A 17,523-nucleotide genomic window follows, 5' to 3' on the forward strand; every position below is an offset into this window, starting at 1 on the left:
TGTTTCTTAGAAAAAGAACATAGTGTTCATGAAATACGATGCAGTGTTATCAAACAGTCGTAGATTCCAACAAATCACATGTGAACTAGAGAATATTAACATCTTCGCTTGACATAAAGTAAGTTTTACTTTCACATGCAATAATTTTGGCAAAAAAAAAGTTCGTGTATTTTCGCTTGGTGACAATCGACAAACTTTTTCGTTTCTGTGCAGGCGTCACATATACCTCTATCGATATAAAGGACGAAAAGAAAAGTTGAAACACAGAGTCAAGATAGGGTCCACTTGGGTTTTGGCCTCATCTCAATTTTTTTTTTAAAAATTGATATCTAAATTATAGAAAATTCCACTTATTATACATAAATGATATTTCGGCTCTAGTCAAAATTTAAAAACTTTAATTCGACTATTCTCATAAAAAATTTCTGATTTCACCCCTGCCCACAAGAACTTTTCAGGTTTTGCTATTAAAACTTAGTTATCTCTCACGATATCATGTTTTTATCATCCAAATCTCGGTTTAAAACCCAGTTTTATGTGTCATCCAAACGGCTTTTAAGTTTTTCCACAGCATAAGCATGTTCGCCTCGCCGGTGCATGTCCGTGCATGCATGTGTTAAAGAACCCAAATCTAAATTAACTTCCTGTATCAAGTAAGCCTGGCATATATTCTTGAACAAAAAAGTGAGGTACACATTTCGCTAAGATGAGTGGAGGTTCTTAGATATCTGGTTGCCATGCAACTAGGAACGTGATAATAGTCCTCAAGGATGTACCAGTTGAAGAGGCGTGGGCTTCATATTTTCTATAATATCTTAGGTGCACAAAATCACATGGTATCTCAACCAAACTTGATGTGCCAAAAGGTATCTTCTTTATCAAAGTGTGGACAAAGAGACTTTCCAACAGACTGGCATGTGAGTGATCCAACAACATGCCAAAAATAATGCATAATCATTTAGTAATTTTCGGTAGTGGAGGTCAATTTTTTGAGATTAATGATATCTATCTAGGGACCAAAGAAGAAAAAGAAAAGCAAATCATCATTCATCCTTCCTTGGACCTACAAATGTCCATAGCTTTCGAAGAAGTCCATTAGGCTAATTTATTAATAAAAAAGCATGGTAATTTTGACCTATCTTCCAAATAGTTCCTTGAGCTATTGAACATAAACCCAAAAGCTCCTCTCCTGTCTAACTTTATTAACCTTTCCATCTTCCATTTCTCTCCATCCAACCATCATATTCTTTTTCCTTTCCCTTCGCTTTCCACTTATTTTCCGGATTGACAAACCATCAATATTACTTAAAACATTCTCATTTTCCTCCCCACGTCTAAGCTTGGCAAAATCGGGGCTGGAGCCCAGGCCGACCATTCCAACACGAGCTCGAGCCCAGCTCGATTAAAGAGTTTATGAACACCAGGTACCTGCCAGCGGCTTGGCCCGGTGCCCAGCCTTACCCATAACCGCTGGGCATTACGGTCTCTAGATCAAAGACTAGAAGCGAGGATTGTGGTGGAGAAATGTGATTTGCAAGGCCAAAACCAAAACCGGTTCCAAGTTTCAAAACCAAAATTTAGGGTTCTTCAAAGTAATTTACTTTTTGTAAAAATGAAAAGTGGGAATCGAGTAGGGTTAAACAAGTCGAGTTCTATTGAGTCAACTGAATCTCGAATCATTTATAAACTCGACCCCAGCTCGACTTGAGTCGGGACCGAGCTGTCCACCCGTTGTACTACATTGCTCCATACATATAAAAAAAAAAAAAAAAACTCAACATACGAGTGTGACCCACACGCTCCCATGTGATGTACTGATGCTATAAAAGAGCCCGTGCCTTTGCTTTCTTATCGCGTCCTCCATCTCCCTCTCCTCCCAAATTCCCTCCCACCATGCTCCCTTGTTTCCCCTCCAAAGTCAGAAGCAGCTCGCCGGAAAGTCCACCGGCTAACACCATGGAGTCCAAAGAGAAGAGAAGGGGAGGGCTCAGGACAATGCCCTTCATTCTTGGTATGGTCATTTGTTTCGTTTTTTTCCACTCGATTTTTCTTCCGACCATCAGCGGAAAGCGTGCGGTTAACTTCCTTTCCCTTTTTCATCCACAGCCACCGACGTGTGCGACCGGTTTGCGGCCACCGGATTCTCCTCTAATATGATCACTTACTTGACTCAAGTGCTTCACATGCCTATGGTTCAGGCCTCTAACACGCTCACAAATTTTGCCGGCACGGCGGCCTTAACACCACTGATCGGCGGGTTGATTGCCGATTCTTTTGCCGGAAGATTTTGGACCATTGCCGTTGCTTCCGTCATCTACCAGCTGGTAAGTAATAGTACCTAACCACAATTAGTAATCTCCTCTGCTTTCCGTCAGTTGAACTGTCCAGATCTTGATCAGTGATGGGTGATCATGATATCGGTCCTAGATGAGCGGCCATGGCTTAGCTTGAGCTGTGATTTTAGCTCAGTCGAAGAGTCTCTTGTGAAAAGGGAAAACGGAATTGTTGGTTCTGAGAGTGGCAGGAAACACGGAGCTCTAAGTTTAAGATCGGTGCTCAAAAAGAACATGGCATAGAACATGAAGATTGCCAGAGTTCCAAACCCTAGTTTCTCCCGAGAAAGACAGAGAGTAGTGTCTTAGGAGAAGATGAACCTTGGAGTCACTAAAATTATCGGTGGATACAGATAAGAATAGTCTACACATCACGCCCACATTTATTTTTTTTTATCACTTTTCTTTCTTCGTTTATTTATTGTGATAAAAACTAAGGCCATCTTGTTTGCTCTACGCTTTTATAATGGTTTGGGACCTTTGTTTTATGAACATGTCAGATTTGTCAACCTATGTTCACCTTGCCCCATGCTCCCCTTGATAAACCTCGGGCATTTCGCACTTTTAAACTCAGAAATTCACGCATTAGAAAATGAATGTCACTTTTAACTATGTGTACAATTCCTCTCTTTGTAATTGGGAGAACTTGGTGGCGTTTTTTGAATTTCTTAATTTTTAGGTTCTAGTTAAACAGGTACCGTTCAGTAATAAAAGAAATGCAATTTTTTTAGAAAAGGATGTATTTTAGGATAAAAAACTGTTGGCTCTGTGGTATGGAAGGGAAAAACTAGGTAGATAAGTTGTTTATTTGTAATTGGTGGTGCCCTGGTCAAGGGTTCAGACAAGACAGCGACCTTTGCCAAGTGCATGCATCAAATAATTGCGACAATGAAAGAAGGAATTTTCTACTTTTAATTTTAAAAAGGGACTATCTTTTCCAATTTTCCTAATAAAAGTCACTTTAAAAAAAAAAAAAACTGTCAAATAAGAGCTTCAAATATACTTCCCTCGATCGACAAAAAAAAAAAAAAATCTTATTTGAGAGCTTTCCTGAAAAGCGAGACCGCCATTAAGAAAATTTGCAAAAAAGTGATTTTTTCTGTAATTTATATGCCTTCAATATAATTGTGAGTCGTAGTTCGATGCTGGGACCAAATCATTGACTTAAAAAGTCATTAGGTCACGAGCTGTGACAGCATGTTTCGAACTCGACAGGTTGGCTTTAGGTGGCCCTCCCTGGACCGCCCACTTTCATACGGCGAGCCTGAGTTCAGTAGTCCTCAACTTTGCTCAGTCACCCTCCAACTTGGCAAATTGGCTTCAGCGATAACGACACAACCTCAGTTCCCTAAGAAACTTTTTTCCATCTGAAACTTTGTTGTCGTCAACAAGCTCAATAATGTCTTCCGTAACTTGAGGAAAATACTGGAAAACAGGCTCTTGGAACTCGTTTTCCCGAGAATCTTTTTCTCATATGCGATACACGAGAACGATTTGAACTGGAAAAGGACTCGCGATTTTGTAGAAGACGAGAAGAGATTCTCAGGGGAGGAAATAATTATTTCTCTATTGGGCTGTTTCCCTTGCCGAAGTACAACTCCAGCTACGAAGCTGGAGAAATAGATGGATGAAATTTTCCTTCTTTGTGTGCTCCATGCTTTATGCGTTATATGATAGCTATTTTCAAACCGCTTTTGTGAAAAAAAGTTTACTACGTAACTGCTCAAAGTAAAAGGGGTTTACTGCTAGCCAAAGTTTTGGTCATGGCGGTTCAATAGGATGCTTGGGTGGCTCAGCCACTGTCCTCCTTTTGGTGGCGTAAAATCCTTCAAAAACCACCACGCAACAGTGCTGCCTTTTAAGAGATGAGTTACAGACATATATATATATATATATATATAATCAACTGGCAGGTAGCATTTTAATGAACACCATTGATGTAGTGAAATGGACTTGCCACCCTTCTCTCTCTCTCTCTCTCTATATATATATATATATATATATATATATATAAACCCTATGGCGCAGAGCCAAGGGGCCTAGTTAAAAAATAAAAAATAAAATTTACACGTAAATTTTAAGAAAAATCATTTTTCCCATGTAAAAATTTAAAAAAATGATATTTTGCCATTGTCAAATTTTTAAAAGTACAATTCAATTTTCCTCATTAAAAACTTTTGGTTCCGCCCTTGATTCTATTTATAATGCTCCTACTTTATTGAATGTTCTGGTGCCAATGAAAGGGCTGCCAGCGGTTCGCTCCATCCCATGCTCGGATCAGGAGTGGAGGCAATGTGGGCATTGTAGGGGCAATTGCCCTCAGAAGAAATTCATAATTTTATGTTGATATTTTAGGGATATTTTCTTTATTTACATGTTGGTGTGCCTTATAAATTTAAAATTTTATAACAAATACCCCTTAACTAGAAATTTCTGTCTCTCCCCCTCGTTCGGGTACCGGAAATCTTGCTGCTGGTTTCTTTCCACCCCTACTCAGAATAGGTCCCAGACTCCCCATTGAAACCCACCAGAGTAGTTTGGTTCGAGGTCTAATATTGTTGACATTCAGAACAACCACCAACTCCATGTAATAATTCGACCATATGCTTTAACATAAATGTTAGGTGGACTTTCTTGTGTTTTCATTATTAAAAAGCTGGCACAAGTTGGTTCGACATTATCCCTCTTGATGGGCCCGAACCCAAAACCAGACCTGGCAGGTGCACATGGTTGGAGTGAATCCTAGGTGCCTGTCTGCCTCAAAAGTCAAAACCAATAAAATAAGGTTGGTTCATTAATTTGCATATTAATACAAATGGCTGCTGAGAGAGAGAGCTGACGAAATGGGAATTCATTCAAGATAAAAGTAGTGACACAATGTCACCAAACATCAAGTAATAAGAGTGAAAGGTAAAAGCGGCAAAAGAAAAAAAGTAAGTGCAATATATGCAAAAGACTGCTTGATCTGAATGATGTTGTATGTTGCTTCATTGTCAACGATGCAATGAAATCCACAACACACACACACATATATATATATATATATACTACCTTTTGTCAATATATCTTGTATGTTATGTTGTCAATGAAAAGAAAAATTCTTTGTTATTTTCACGATTTAAATTACTCCAGGAGTGTGGTATGGTTTGGGAAGGGATTTAAAGTGAGTTTTAAAACTTGGATTCATGTTCGCAGGGAATGCTATGCCTGACCTTGTCCGCTATCCTTAGGGGCACCAGGCCTCCGCCCTGTTCCGGTCAGCAACCATGCCAAGAGGCATCGACAGGGCAGCTATGGATCCTCTACTTCTCACTCCTCTTGACCTCCATAGGGTCGGGCGGGCTCAGGCCCTGCGTGGTAGCCTTCGGCGCCGACCAGCTTGACTTGAGCAAGTCCAAAAAGACCAAGGACAAGACCTCCAATTTCTTCAACTGGTACTATTTCTGCATGGGTGTGGCCAGCTTGCTCGCCCTGACCCTTGTCGTCTACATTCAAGACAATGTGGGGTGGGGTTGGGGCCTGGGCGTGCCAACCATAGTCATGACCATTTCGGTGGTCGTCTTTCTTCTCGGCTACCCGCTCTATGTCTTCTACCGGCCCTCCGGCAGCCCGCTAACCCGGCTCACGCAAGTGGTTGTCGCGGCGATCAGGAAGAGAAGTGCGATCAGACCAAATGACGGCAATGAGTTGTATCAGAACAGGGAGATGGATGCTTCAATCTCGATCACAGGGAGGCTTCTTCACTCGGACCAGTACAAGTGAGCACTAGCTTCTTTTCTACATGGTTTTGACCATCATTTTAGATCATGCAGGGACCTCATGTTAGAACATGGCTATGCCTACATGAATTAACACAAGATCACTAAAATGCCCTCCATCTCAATTAGATGAAAGCCAGAGACTATTTCTGATGACGCATTTGGAAGACAATGAAGTATTTAATGAGCTTGGCATGAAGCATAATTTTGTCAAGAGAATAGATTATGAGTGTTAGAACCGTGTTCCAGCGGATGATCATATTGATAATACTCCTTTGGCATGTAAATTTTTTCAGGTGCCTTGACAGAGCTGCCATAATAACGGAACGCGACTTCACAGAAGGCGGCAACCCCAAGCCATGGCGACTCTCCACCGTTCACCGTGTGGAAGAGCTAAAATCGATCATCCGGACGCTTCCAGTCTGGGCTGCCACTATCTTGCTGGTCACCGCCTCTTCTCACCAGAACACGTTTTCGATCCAACAGGCGCGAACCATGGACCGGCACCTGGTTGGGTCCTTCAAGATCCCTCCTGCCACCATGAACGTCTTCACAATCCTCTCCCTGCTAATAACTCTTGCTCTCTACGACCACGTCATAGTTCCACTGAGGGAGAAGTACGCCAGCAAGCCTGTTAAGTGGTCGTACTTCCGGCGGATGGGCATCGGCATGGGGGTGTCCATTTTGAGTACGTTTGTGGCCGGATTCGTCGAAGTCAAGCGGAAAAATGCCGCAGCTCAGGCAGGGCTACTAAGCCAGCCCCGCACAACCATACCAATCAGTGTTTTTTGGCTAATACCGCAGTACAGTCTTCATGGCATATCTGAAGCATTCACTCACGTAGGCCACCTTCAATTTCTCTACGACCAGTCGCCGGAAAGTATGCGAAGCTTCGGAATCGCGCTCTTTTGGATAGCAATCTCATTAGGAAATTACTTGAGCACACTAGTAGTATCACTGGTTCATAAGTATACTGGCAAGGAACACAATTGGCTGCCTAACCATAACCTCAATAAGGGCAGATTAGAGTACTACTATTGGTTCATAACAGGCCTCCAGATTGTGAATTTGGGGTACTACATAATTTGCACCTTGTTCTATACATATAAGCCCTTGGAGGTGGCACCTCTGGAAAACCAGGCCAATGGTGTGGATGGTAATGGACATGTTGAGCTAGCTGCAAGCGGCGTGAATGAGCGGGAGATCAGGGACCCAGAGGTGGGTGCGGCACGGTCTGTGTAAGAAGCACATTTGATCTGGATGATGTTGTATGGAACATGTACAGATTGCAGAGCTCGATCATGTCGGATGCTGACTCCATTGTAACAGCTGAGGCTAATCAAAGGACCTGTACAAGCACGACGATGTGCAAATGAGAGCTAAATACGTTCCAAAATCCAAGGAGAGGGAACGCTTATGAATTTTGTTCTACTTGGTAGACTGAGTCTTTATATGCTTTCCTTTGTTTTTTAGACTACGAGAGGAAAAGAAATCCAAAATTCTGAATCCTTGGTAGTTAATGTCGTATGTAGTTACAGGTAAGAAAAGGAGCGCCAAAGTTTGATCAATATGATTGAGTTCAGATATGTCTTCTTCTTCAGGATCAATTAGTTCAGTGCAAAGAGGGACTTTGTTTGACATTTCCTTCCGGACTGGCTTGGATTACGGTCGATTTGAATCAGTTCTCACGTTTACGGGCAGGAAGACTGGTCTCTGCTTTTCTCCTTTCGGCTTTGGAATTTGAACAGACGTGTGATTTCAATAACCTTCACAAATCTGAACCAAATCCAGCCCAGTTTACGCCCTTTGCACGTAGCATTTGCCTTAAAAACGCAATTTATCCCGGCCCCCTTGCCTCCACCACTGCTAATAATTCACAATTCAAAAAAACATGTAATTAATTGATGATTCCATTGACTCGTCAAATCCTGACTGGTGACTTAGCAAATTGATGATCCTATAACTAAGTCGTTTATCTCGCAATTCAGATCGATGAGTTTGCCAACTATTACTAAATTATATGTTTTGAAATGCTAAAAACTCAAATTTTTTATTAAATAACTATTTAATGCACGTAGATAGATAAGCATTAGAAATATGAAATGTTCAAGAAATTGAGTCATCCAATCGCTCGAGGTTTCACAAAGGGACCGATGTTTTGTAAAGGTCTCGGCCTTCGGAAAAATCTCTCGTACCATTTCGAGTCTAGTTGAGATAATTGGGTTTCGGATACGGAAGGAGATGCATGTGAGCAGGGTCCCCCGACTGGTAATGAGGAATTCCCTCCACCGCACAAAGTTATTACGGTAAGAAAATCACCACTACTCTGTTCATGTACTAGACCTTCACCGCCGAACTAGGTAACTTTATGATCTTACAGTGTATGGCATCCTCCATTTTGTATGATGTTTAATTAATTTCTGGTAACGTATAGGAAAATGGTATTATGTTTAAGAGCTGACTTTTAGATGTAATCTATCCGTTTTGTTGGACTTGTTATTATTTTCCTTTCTCTCTTCCTGTCTCTCATACACATGCAGACACGCACAGATCGGTTTAATCTATTATCTAATTCTCAAGATTTCTAAGGAATGACAAAGGTCATTGTAACGTAAGACCTTTCTTTTCCTAATGCATCGGAATCTTTCAAAGGAAAGATCTTCGACATTGAAGGATGCAAGGCAATAGCTAATACATTTGGGAACCTTTTGAGCCATAATTCTTTTAAGTTGTTTCTTCTGCCTTCCCAACTCCTCTGGCTCGGAGATCCTATAGTTTCTTCTCAACCAGCTGCAGCTCGTTTTCTATGTCGAGATCAGAGTCTCCGTTTCATGTTTCCCCTATCTGGATCGGTGGTTTCTCCAGAATCAAGTCGGTGTTAGATCTATGCTGAAATTAAGGCAAGTCAAACACGTTGGACATTTGCAGTGTAGAAACTCAACTAGCTATTTATGTTTTCTTGAGGGCGGGCAAACAACACCCATAATCAGTCAGTTATGATTGGCAGACGATCCGGAGTCCTCTTTGAATTTAATGATGGATATGGAAACTTTGATCCTTCTCAAAGACGATGTTTTAGATTCTGTCATAGTTTGGCAGACGAACCATTCGTTGGCAGGTCGAATTAGAAAAGAGTAAGGGGAACAATGGAACCTGTGGAGATGTGAGGAACATCTGCAGTTTGTGGCACTGGTGGTAAAGGCCATCAGCTCCCAAGGCATTGACGTTCAAAGCTATGCATACCTGCACCCCGAAGCAAAATCTAATTAATAAAGAAAACGTAGCTTCACATACATCACCGTCTGATCAATCCTAGATATTAACCCCATAGATTCCATCATATTTTGATCATGTAAGCTGGTGCAATCCAAATAAGAAAACGCATATAACATCTCTTTAAATTTTACATGAGATTGTAAAAGAACTGAACTTTCAACAAACGACAAAGCTGGAAGATTGGCCTACATTTTACATACGTGTACCTTCCATCACATTATTGTGGTATATTCCAAACTTTTCACAGGGGTCTAGCACACTCTTCCAACTCCCCAATCAAATCTTGGCTCCTCCATTTCACAACTGGAAATCCATAAAAGAAACAATGTGAATCCATCATCATAAACCTCAAAAATATGTCCACGAGGAGAATGACATGCAAATAGGTGAAACCAGAAAATATATGTAGATTGTAAGAGGACGTGATGAATGAAGACTCCATGCCCAGTCGAAGGGGAACCTGCTAATTTGCAGTTCTCTCATCTTTGCATCCTTAACCTTTCTCTTAATTACCTTTAAACCAAAAGAATGAATATACAATAATATATATATATATATATTACCGACGCACACAGACACGTGAAACCACAACTCAGGGTTGACATGCTGACCACTTGGATGCGACGCTGCTGCATAGATACTCAATCAAGCAACCTACAAGCTTATGCAATGCATCATATGCAGTTCAAAGACTATATCAAGAACAGATCCATGAACTTGATCAGATTTTTTTTATCAGAGAAGCAAGCAAAGACATAGAAAAATGAAAACCAAGCAACGAAATCAACAAAGCTCCTAAACAGCCCATGCCACGATGAAAGCAAAAACTAAACACGACAAGCACTATGCTGGAAAACCGCTAAAACAGAAAATAAAATAAAAATATTCAACTACTATAAATCAAAAACAAACTATTGCCCAACTCAACAAAACTAAAATAATCTAACTAAACTAGAATATGATCCTACCGAAAACTAATCAAGCCAACAACCTTAGCATAAACTGGTCATGTACAACACCTAACTAAGACATCTAAGCAACTAACATGACACAAAAAGAAACTGAGTACTTGCATGGTAAAAAACCATGAAGGACCCGACCCCATAGTCAAAGCAACGGCATGGGTGGATAGTTTGTGACGATAAAGAAGACCTCCAACCTTGGCTTGACCTTTTTGTTACTGACAAAAGCATATGACAGCCAAGGGGAAGAAGAGTGAAGAGACGAGTGGGGTAGATGAGAAGAAGATTGATCCACAATTGGAGATGGGTTAGGGTAGAGATATGAGACTTTCCATTCCTTTTTGCCTAAGAACACTATACTCCGTAAGACCACTTATTGCAAAGAGGCCAAGATAAAGATTAGATGAAACTTGCAACTTGGATGGATAAAACTTTTCAAAAATGTCATGAAAAGAGATAAGAGGTCTTCCATGATAGCCTCGGCCCTACGCCTGGGTTATTTCGTTGAAAAAACAGGAGAGATCCAATTCATGAAGCAGGTTAAGCTTGTGTCCAAAAGAACCATTAATTACAATGATCGGTGCTTAACATTTCGAGCCGTTTACGTCCACAACGAGACTGTGCCTAAAATGTACACAGCAGCCAGCACCATCCAAGCAGAGGAAATAGAAACAGAAATACCTTGAAGGAAAAAGGGAAATATTCTCAAAGAGAAACAGAAATGCACCTAACGCATTTTTTTGCGTTATTTTAATACTCGGATTGGACTGGAAGGCTGCTTCTTATTCTCTTTCTTTACAACAACCACCGGAGTGTGATGACTTAGGTCGCGTTAAATTTTTTCTCCTTTGTATTATGATTTTCATGGGGGGTGGCGAAAGTGCCAAAAGCAAGGGGCCAGAGACAGTCGGATGGGAATGGAGCAAGGACTACATCTTCTAAATCCTATCAAATTATTCGATTGGTGTGAACGGAAGAAAAGAAAGTGGGGAGCGTGAAGATAACTTATTGATCTCATTCTGTCGATCAATCAACTACTCATTTACTCGTCATCGATGTCATGATCTTTTGGTAAATCCATTATCATGGAGAAATTTGCATTTTCTATTGATCTTTTTCATCGCATGAGTGTGGTGTTTAAAAACTGATGACCAAGAACTCTCTCTCGTAAGTAGTCAAGTCTCTTAAAACCGTATTCATTCCAGGGCAAATGATTCACGTATTTATTTTAGGAAATGAACCACGCTATCCCATTTAAAACTTTCATATTTGCCCAGAAATGTGAAGAACGAACTTGCATGTTTTGTTTCAGTAACCATGGTTTAGCTTAAAACAATGGAATTTTAGAATCAAAAGGCTCAATTTTAAGAAAATGGAATTATTAAACCAAAGGGGTATTTTTGTTTTCAGAATTAGGAAACTAAAACATGAAATGAAGGGAAATTATCAAACGCTGACGCATCTATGCCACCAAAAAGAAGAAGAAGAAGAAGAAGAAGAAATAATGGGATCTTTCCCCCTCTCTCAGATCAGATATGTATGGGGGCACATCTCTTGTTGGATTGTTACGAGCTTCATTCTCCTCATCGCCTTGAGTGTTGGGAAAAGTAAGAAGGATAGTGATTTAATGCATTACACTTGAAAACAACATATTCGTTGAAGGTTGCTGCATCATTGCCGATATCACCCACTGACTTTGAACTGGACATACAGGGACGCTTTGCAGAAAGGAAAATAGATAATGGCCAATTATTGAGTCTATGTGACTGTGTCAGCGTCGCTCCTCGATGAATCTTGTGATCGCTTCTATGAATTTCTCGGTTTCCTGAGCAACACGCGGGTCCGTGTCCACGGCGATCCTGTTCAGGTAAAAGCAGTGGCCCACACCGAAATTCATGAGCACCTCCACCTTCTGCCCTGCCTTCTTCATGGCCTCTATGTACTCCAGCTCCGTGTCCCGGATCAGGTCATTGTCGGCCACCGGTACCAGGAAATCCGGCAACTTCAGGGTGTTCAGCGGCCGCGCCGCCTCCCCCATCGGACACGTAAAGGGATGATCCTTGGTGCTGCCGATTGGGAGCGCAAAGCCCAGGAACTTGTCCACCATTTCCAGTGTCAGGAAGGCCGAGTCCGACTGCAGGCTGAGCTCCGACTTGCTCCGAGTCGAGCGGACGAATCCAGGGTGGATTGGAATCCCTCCCCGCAACACCAGGGGGGAAATGTCCTCTTCCCCTGCACGCGCCGCCACGGCGTGCACGAGATTGCCGCCGGAGCTGTCCCCGATGAGGAACACTCTCCCGAAGTCGGCCCGTGACTCGAGCCACGGCTCGGACACCTCGGCCCGCGCCACGGACCGGAGCCACATAAGGCTCGCGTACGCGTCGTTCAGCGCGGCCGGGTGCCGGTTCTCCGGCGCGAGCCTCAGCCAAGGGGAGACGCAGACGGCTCCAGCTTTCTTGACCAGGCTCGAGTAGAAGGCATAGTAGAAGTTCATGTCCGGCCGGCTGACGCAGAACCCACCACCCTGGAAGTGCAAAAGGATGGGGAGCTTTCCCGACTCCGGTGCGTCTTCCGGCAAGTATATCCGCGCCAAGGCGCCGGAGTCCGGGTCGATAACCACGTCGCGGATGGAGACGCCATCATCTGGCTTGTTCGAGGGGGTCACCGGATCCAGCAGGTAAGAAACCTCTTTTGGGCCGGTCCAGGTTCGGTCCACCGTGCCGTCGGCGAATACCCGGAGCCAGCCGGAGACCTCATCAACAACTTCGTTTGCGGCATCCATGATTTCCGGTCTCCTGCCCAGTAGACGTACGTTCAATTGAAGTAACAGACGCGGAGCACCGCTCGCATTTATAGAAAAAAAAAAACTTGTGCTCCCAAGGAGAGTGGAGACTGGAGTAGGTGCGGGGTGGCGCCGTGGTGGGCAGGAGGAAGAAGCGGGGAGACTTCCTTCCTGTCAACAACTTGTGAAAGAAGGCACCGTGGTGGAACAGGATCAGTCAACTAAGTCTCTCCTAACGGTCAAAACAAGAGAGAAAATTTTCCCCAGGAGGACAGCTTTGTTTTGTTATTCCATGAATAAGGCTTCACCATCCTTGGTACCATCAAACAAGCCGGCGGATTAAAACTCCCCGTCTTTTAACCCATTTTTAAAACCGAGTATACTTTTGAAACTTGGTTTTGTTTAGATAACATAGATGAGTTTTGGGGGCAAAATTTTTTTTTTTGGAAAAAAAAAAACCTGTTGGAGAAGGGGAGTGGATTTCAGGCTCCTTTGAACAATGAGTTTTGCCAAAACCTAATGATAAACCCAGTTTTAATGTCACTCAAGCACTGCAAAACGACATTTTAAGCCGTCACCCGAACAGCCTCTGCCAAGCTTTAATAAGATGAAGATCTTCAACCTAATGCCCTTCACATTTTCATTTTGCCTCCGGTTCACCGTACATGGTATGAGTTGACTCTTAATAAGAAGTATGCAACATCGATGTTCAACGTTCGGAGGTAAGGCCAAAAAGATTGTCCTTCAAGTAGTGCCTGATAGAAAATGTTAGAATTTAAATGAGAAATTTCTATTAGTTGCCGTGTTTTTTACACTTAATGATGCACGGTTTTGGATTTTGGATACAATTCAGCTGCTAAAATATCGAGTATCGATTGTCTGTAACCAGTTAAGTTACATGTCATGTACTTTCCATAGGGGGTGGGAAATGAAAAATTTATAAAAAAGAAAAGGCATATATAACGAAGTTAATCACATCTTCAGAGCTTTATTTTTTTTCATTTTATCGACTTATATTATCTAACTCGGGCAGCTACACATAGCATATAATCTCTTGGTTTGGTAGCATATTCAAACAAAAGCGTGTTTTTGCTATTCTTTCCAAAGTTTGGCATTTTGTTTGTGAAGCTTTCAATAGGAAGTCACGGAAATCGACAAAGCCTACCATTTCATGGGAACAAGCATTGAAAGGAAAGAACAAGTCCCTGTTAACTTTGGTTGGTGAACTTGCAGCATCCTTCCCTGCTAAAGTTTTGGAGCTAGAGCTTCCTGCTACTAAAATATTAAGTAATGGGATTTCATTTGCCGCCTTTAAAAAAAAAATTCTTTAAAAAAAAAAATCTCTTTTTATTCCCTCCTATGTCATGTACGTTGGTGCATGGAACCAACATGAAGGTACAGTGACTAGTTATAGACACCAACACAACTTTAAACCCTAGAAAAGAAGGAAGGAAAGAGCTTCGGCTTTCAACCAAGTAGTGAGTTAAGCTTTTATTCACCGGATGACAAGTTATTACCATACAAATCTCCGAATTGGTGCCAAAACTTCGAATTTTTAACCTGAACTCAAAAGCCAGTAGTTGGCTGGTCATTATTATTGCAGCCTCGTACAAATTCTCTAACATGCTTGCGTCAATGGTATGTTAAAAAGATTCAAGAGGAAGCAACAAGAATGTCGTTTAACCCAAAAAATAATATATTGGTTTGGTAAAACTCAAGAAAATCCTTATATTTTTTATTCCTAAGCGATCCATGACAACCATTAACCTATTTTTGGCTTGTCGGGCGGAATCTCGTCACTGGTTTGCCTTGTCTCTATCTGAAATCCTCACATTACAAATTCTTGAAAGCTCCAGCCATAAGGATGTAGTTAATCACGCAAGCAACTTCTCACGGACGATGGTGGCTTCGTCAACTTCAACTCTTGCTGTCCGGTCCTGGTCAAGGACGTCGCCCGTATTTTTTATATTGATTATGCATGGGTGAGACGTAATGCGTTTGGCTTCGTCCACCGCGACTCTTGACTCCACGGTCACGGCCAAGAAAGTTGCCACTATTTATTGCTGTCACATGTGAATGATTAGACGCGAAGACCATGTCCTTCTGCCTTTCTAAAATCTCACTTTTCTATAAATAAAACTTTGACAGGTACACCCACTGTGCCCGGACCACCACTTTCTATCCTCATCCTGGCGGGGAAGGAGGTTTTTTAAAGTCAATTTCAAATTAGATTGGATTTGATAGAATCTACCACATCTTAGCGTTAAATTAAAAAGTGGATGTGAAAAAAAAAAAAAAGTAAACAATTGAGATAGAAGAGATTATTATTGTTGGGGAGTATGGAGAGGGGATATCCCGAACAAGCGAAGCCCCTGTTCTTTCCTTCTGCATTCAAGATTTAGGGCTGCTTCATGCATGGGTCAGACACGTTCTTTTCCCATTATTTCTGGCCGACTCACGATTGGGTCCAATGAAAAGAGAAAAAGCAAGCTCTCTTTTTCATCGATTGTTGGAGGATGGCGACAAGACAATCCTGCCATGTTTGAATGGCTGGTGGATTCTCCGGCACCGTTACGTTTACCTTATATTATGGAACCCACGAGCCTGGACATGTCGCATACAATGGCAGGTCACCCAGCGAGTGGCACCTTCTTTCTTCTTCTGTTCATGAAAGATACTGATCCCATGATTCACATGATACCATTTTTGTTAGTAAATTGGTTCCAGTTGAGGTTTGTTGTGAAGTTTTCACTCGGAAATTTTTCTTCAAATTTCTTCTCTTATCGCCTCTTCTCCGCTAAGGCTTTTCTTGCCTTCTCTTTTTTCTTAACCACTTAAAAAGTGTGCGAACAAAATAGAAGTTTTTCTTGAAGATATTATAGATGATTCATCTTCACCGTCATCAAATTCTCCCATAATTTTGAGATACTGGTGGACAGTTCTTCAACGCGTGTGTGTGCGTGTCGAACCAACAGCTAGCAGGATTTTGTCCTCCGGCATGTGACAAGTCTTTTTACCGGAAGTCGTTTCCTAGCTAAGGGGCAGATGCACTGTAAAAGCATAAGTACCAGCTACATGCAAAAGTATCCTTGGCAGCATAACGCCTTCTTCAAATTCTACTTCGTAGGTGCAGCTTACCTGCTTGCTTGATTTCACATTAACCAACTCCTGTAATGTCACTTTTTCCTAAAAAAAGTATTCTTTCTTCTGCCGGTTTTCTTCACTGTTGATGTTTGAGAGACTACGGTTTCCATGTTTTTAAGTTTTCAATTGTTGCTTCTTACAATATATAAATATTAGTCTCTTCGGTGACATCCGACACCAAATGTAAATATTATCTCTACGATTGATACTTAAATGGGGCTTGCTCCATGCTCATGGTCCGGTAGATAAAGCAGGCACTAGCCCCCAGGAACGTTCTAAGCATGACGTCATTCTAAGGGCTCCCCAAGCTTGCCTGCACGCGACTCTGAAGAAGTTCCAAAAGCTACTTGGTGAAAAACAAATATGTTTTTAAAGATTTTTAAATGTTAAAATAAAACCTTTTTTGTTCATTAAATGCACCGCTTTATAGTTTGATATTGTTAAAAAACGATCAGTTCGGTACACAATATACAAAAAACGCTCCATCTCCTTGAGAAACCATCCTACCCACTGTTCCTTCTTTCTCCAACCGCGAGAAAACCAAACAAGAAGGGATGGCTCCTCTTCTTCACCTCCATTGCTGCCTTTGCTTCTTCTCCTCTGCATGTTCAGTGCCCTCACCGCCCATGCCAGAGATAAGGGCATGGCCCTCTATTGAGGCTGGCACGTGAACAATATCTCCGCGGCGGGATTCGAGTGGCAAGCAAGACCCGCCAGTTCGAGCAAGTGAACATAGCCTTCCTTACCGACTTTGGGTACGAGAAGCCGCCCAAGACGGACTTCGGCACCGGATGCTGATAAACGATGAACCGGCGAAAACCAAATTTTGATTAATTGCATTGTAAACAAATTACAATATTTATACACAAGTGAGCATAACGTCCAAGCGTTATCTCATCCTCAGAAAAAGGAAACAAAGAAGAGGTTATACAACTGCAAGATCTTAGAAAGATACAACTTGCATATATATAGACTGGATTTGTGTAACGTCTAACACTCTCCTTCAAGTTGGAGCTCTTGGATCAATTAAGGCCAACATGTTGGGTCGAGTCCAGCCTCAAAAGAGGACCCGACCCGGCCCGTCACTTAAGTGACGGGCGGGTGAAGGAGAGGGCACCCGATGGTGCCCCTCCCTCTTACGACGCCTCACACATCTCTCTCTCTCTCTCGTTAATTCATTTGGGGAAAAAGAAGAGGGTTTCCTCTTGTGGCTGCTCACATCAAGAGGAGAGGAAGAAGAGGAAGGCAAGGAAGAGAAAAGGAAAAGC

At 42.0% G+C, this 17,523-nt stretch overlaps 2 protein-coding genes across 2 annotated transcripts; one reads left to right on the forward strand and one right to left on the reverse strand.

Annotated features, from left to right (window-relative positions):
* The first annotated feature begins 1,856 nt into the window (after window positions 1–1,856).
* On the forward strand, window positions 1,857–7,677 carry LOC116262051 (protein NRT1/ PTR FAMILY 3.1-like). Its single transcript, XM_031641071.1, has 4 exons — window positions 1,857–2,011; window positions 2,107–2,324; window positions 5,529–6,091; window positions 6,388–7,677. The coding sequence occupies exons 1-4, from the start codon at window positions 1,894–1,896 to the stop codon at window positions 7,331–7,333; spliced, it is 1,845 nt and encodes a 614-aa protein (XP_031496931.1). The 5' UTR covers window positions 1,857–1,893; the 3' UTR covers window positions 7,334–7,677.
* A 4,250-nt stretch (window positions 7,678–11,927) lies between these two features.
* Window positions 11,928–13,266, reverse strand: LOC116248209 (probable carboxylesterase 6). Its single transcript, XM_031620871.2, has one exon. It carries the CDS (start codon window positions 13,109–13,111, stop codon window positions 12,101–12,103), a length of 1,011 nt encoding a protein of 336 aa, XP_031476731.1. The 5' UTR covers window positions 13,112–13,266; the 3' UTR covers window positions 11,928–12,100.
* Between the last annotated feature and the right edge of the window lie 4,257 nt (window positions 13,267–17,523).

This window comes from Nymphaea colorata, chromosome 1 (genome assembly GCF_008831285.2).
Source record: "Nymphaea colorata isolate Beijing-Zhang1983 chromosome 1, ASM883128v2, whole genome shotgun sequence".
Classification (NCBI taxonomy): domain Eukaryota; kingdom Viridiplantae; phylum Streptophyta; class Magnoliopsida; order Nymphaeales; family Nymphaeaceae; genus Nymphaea; species Nymphaea colorata.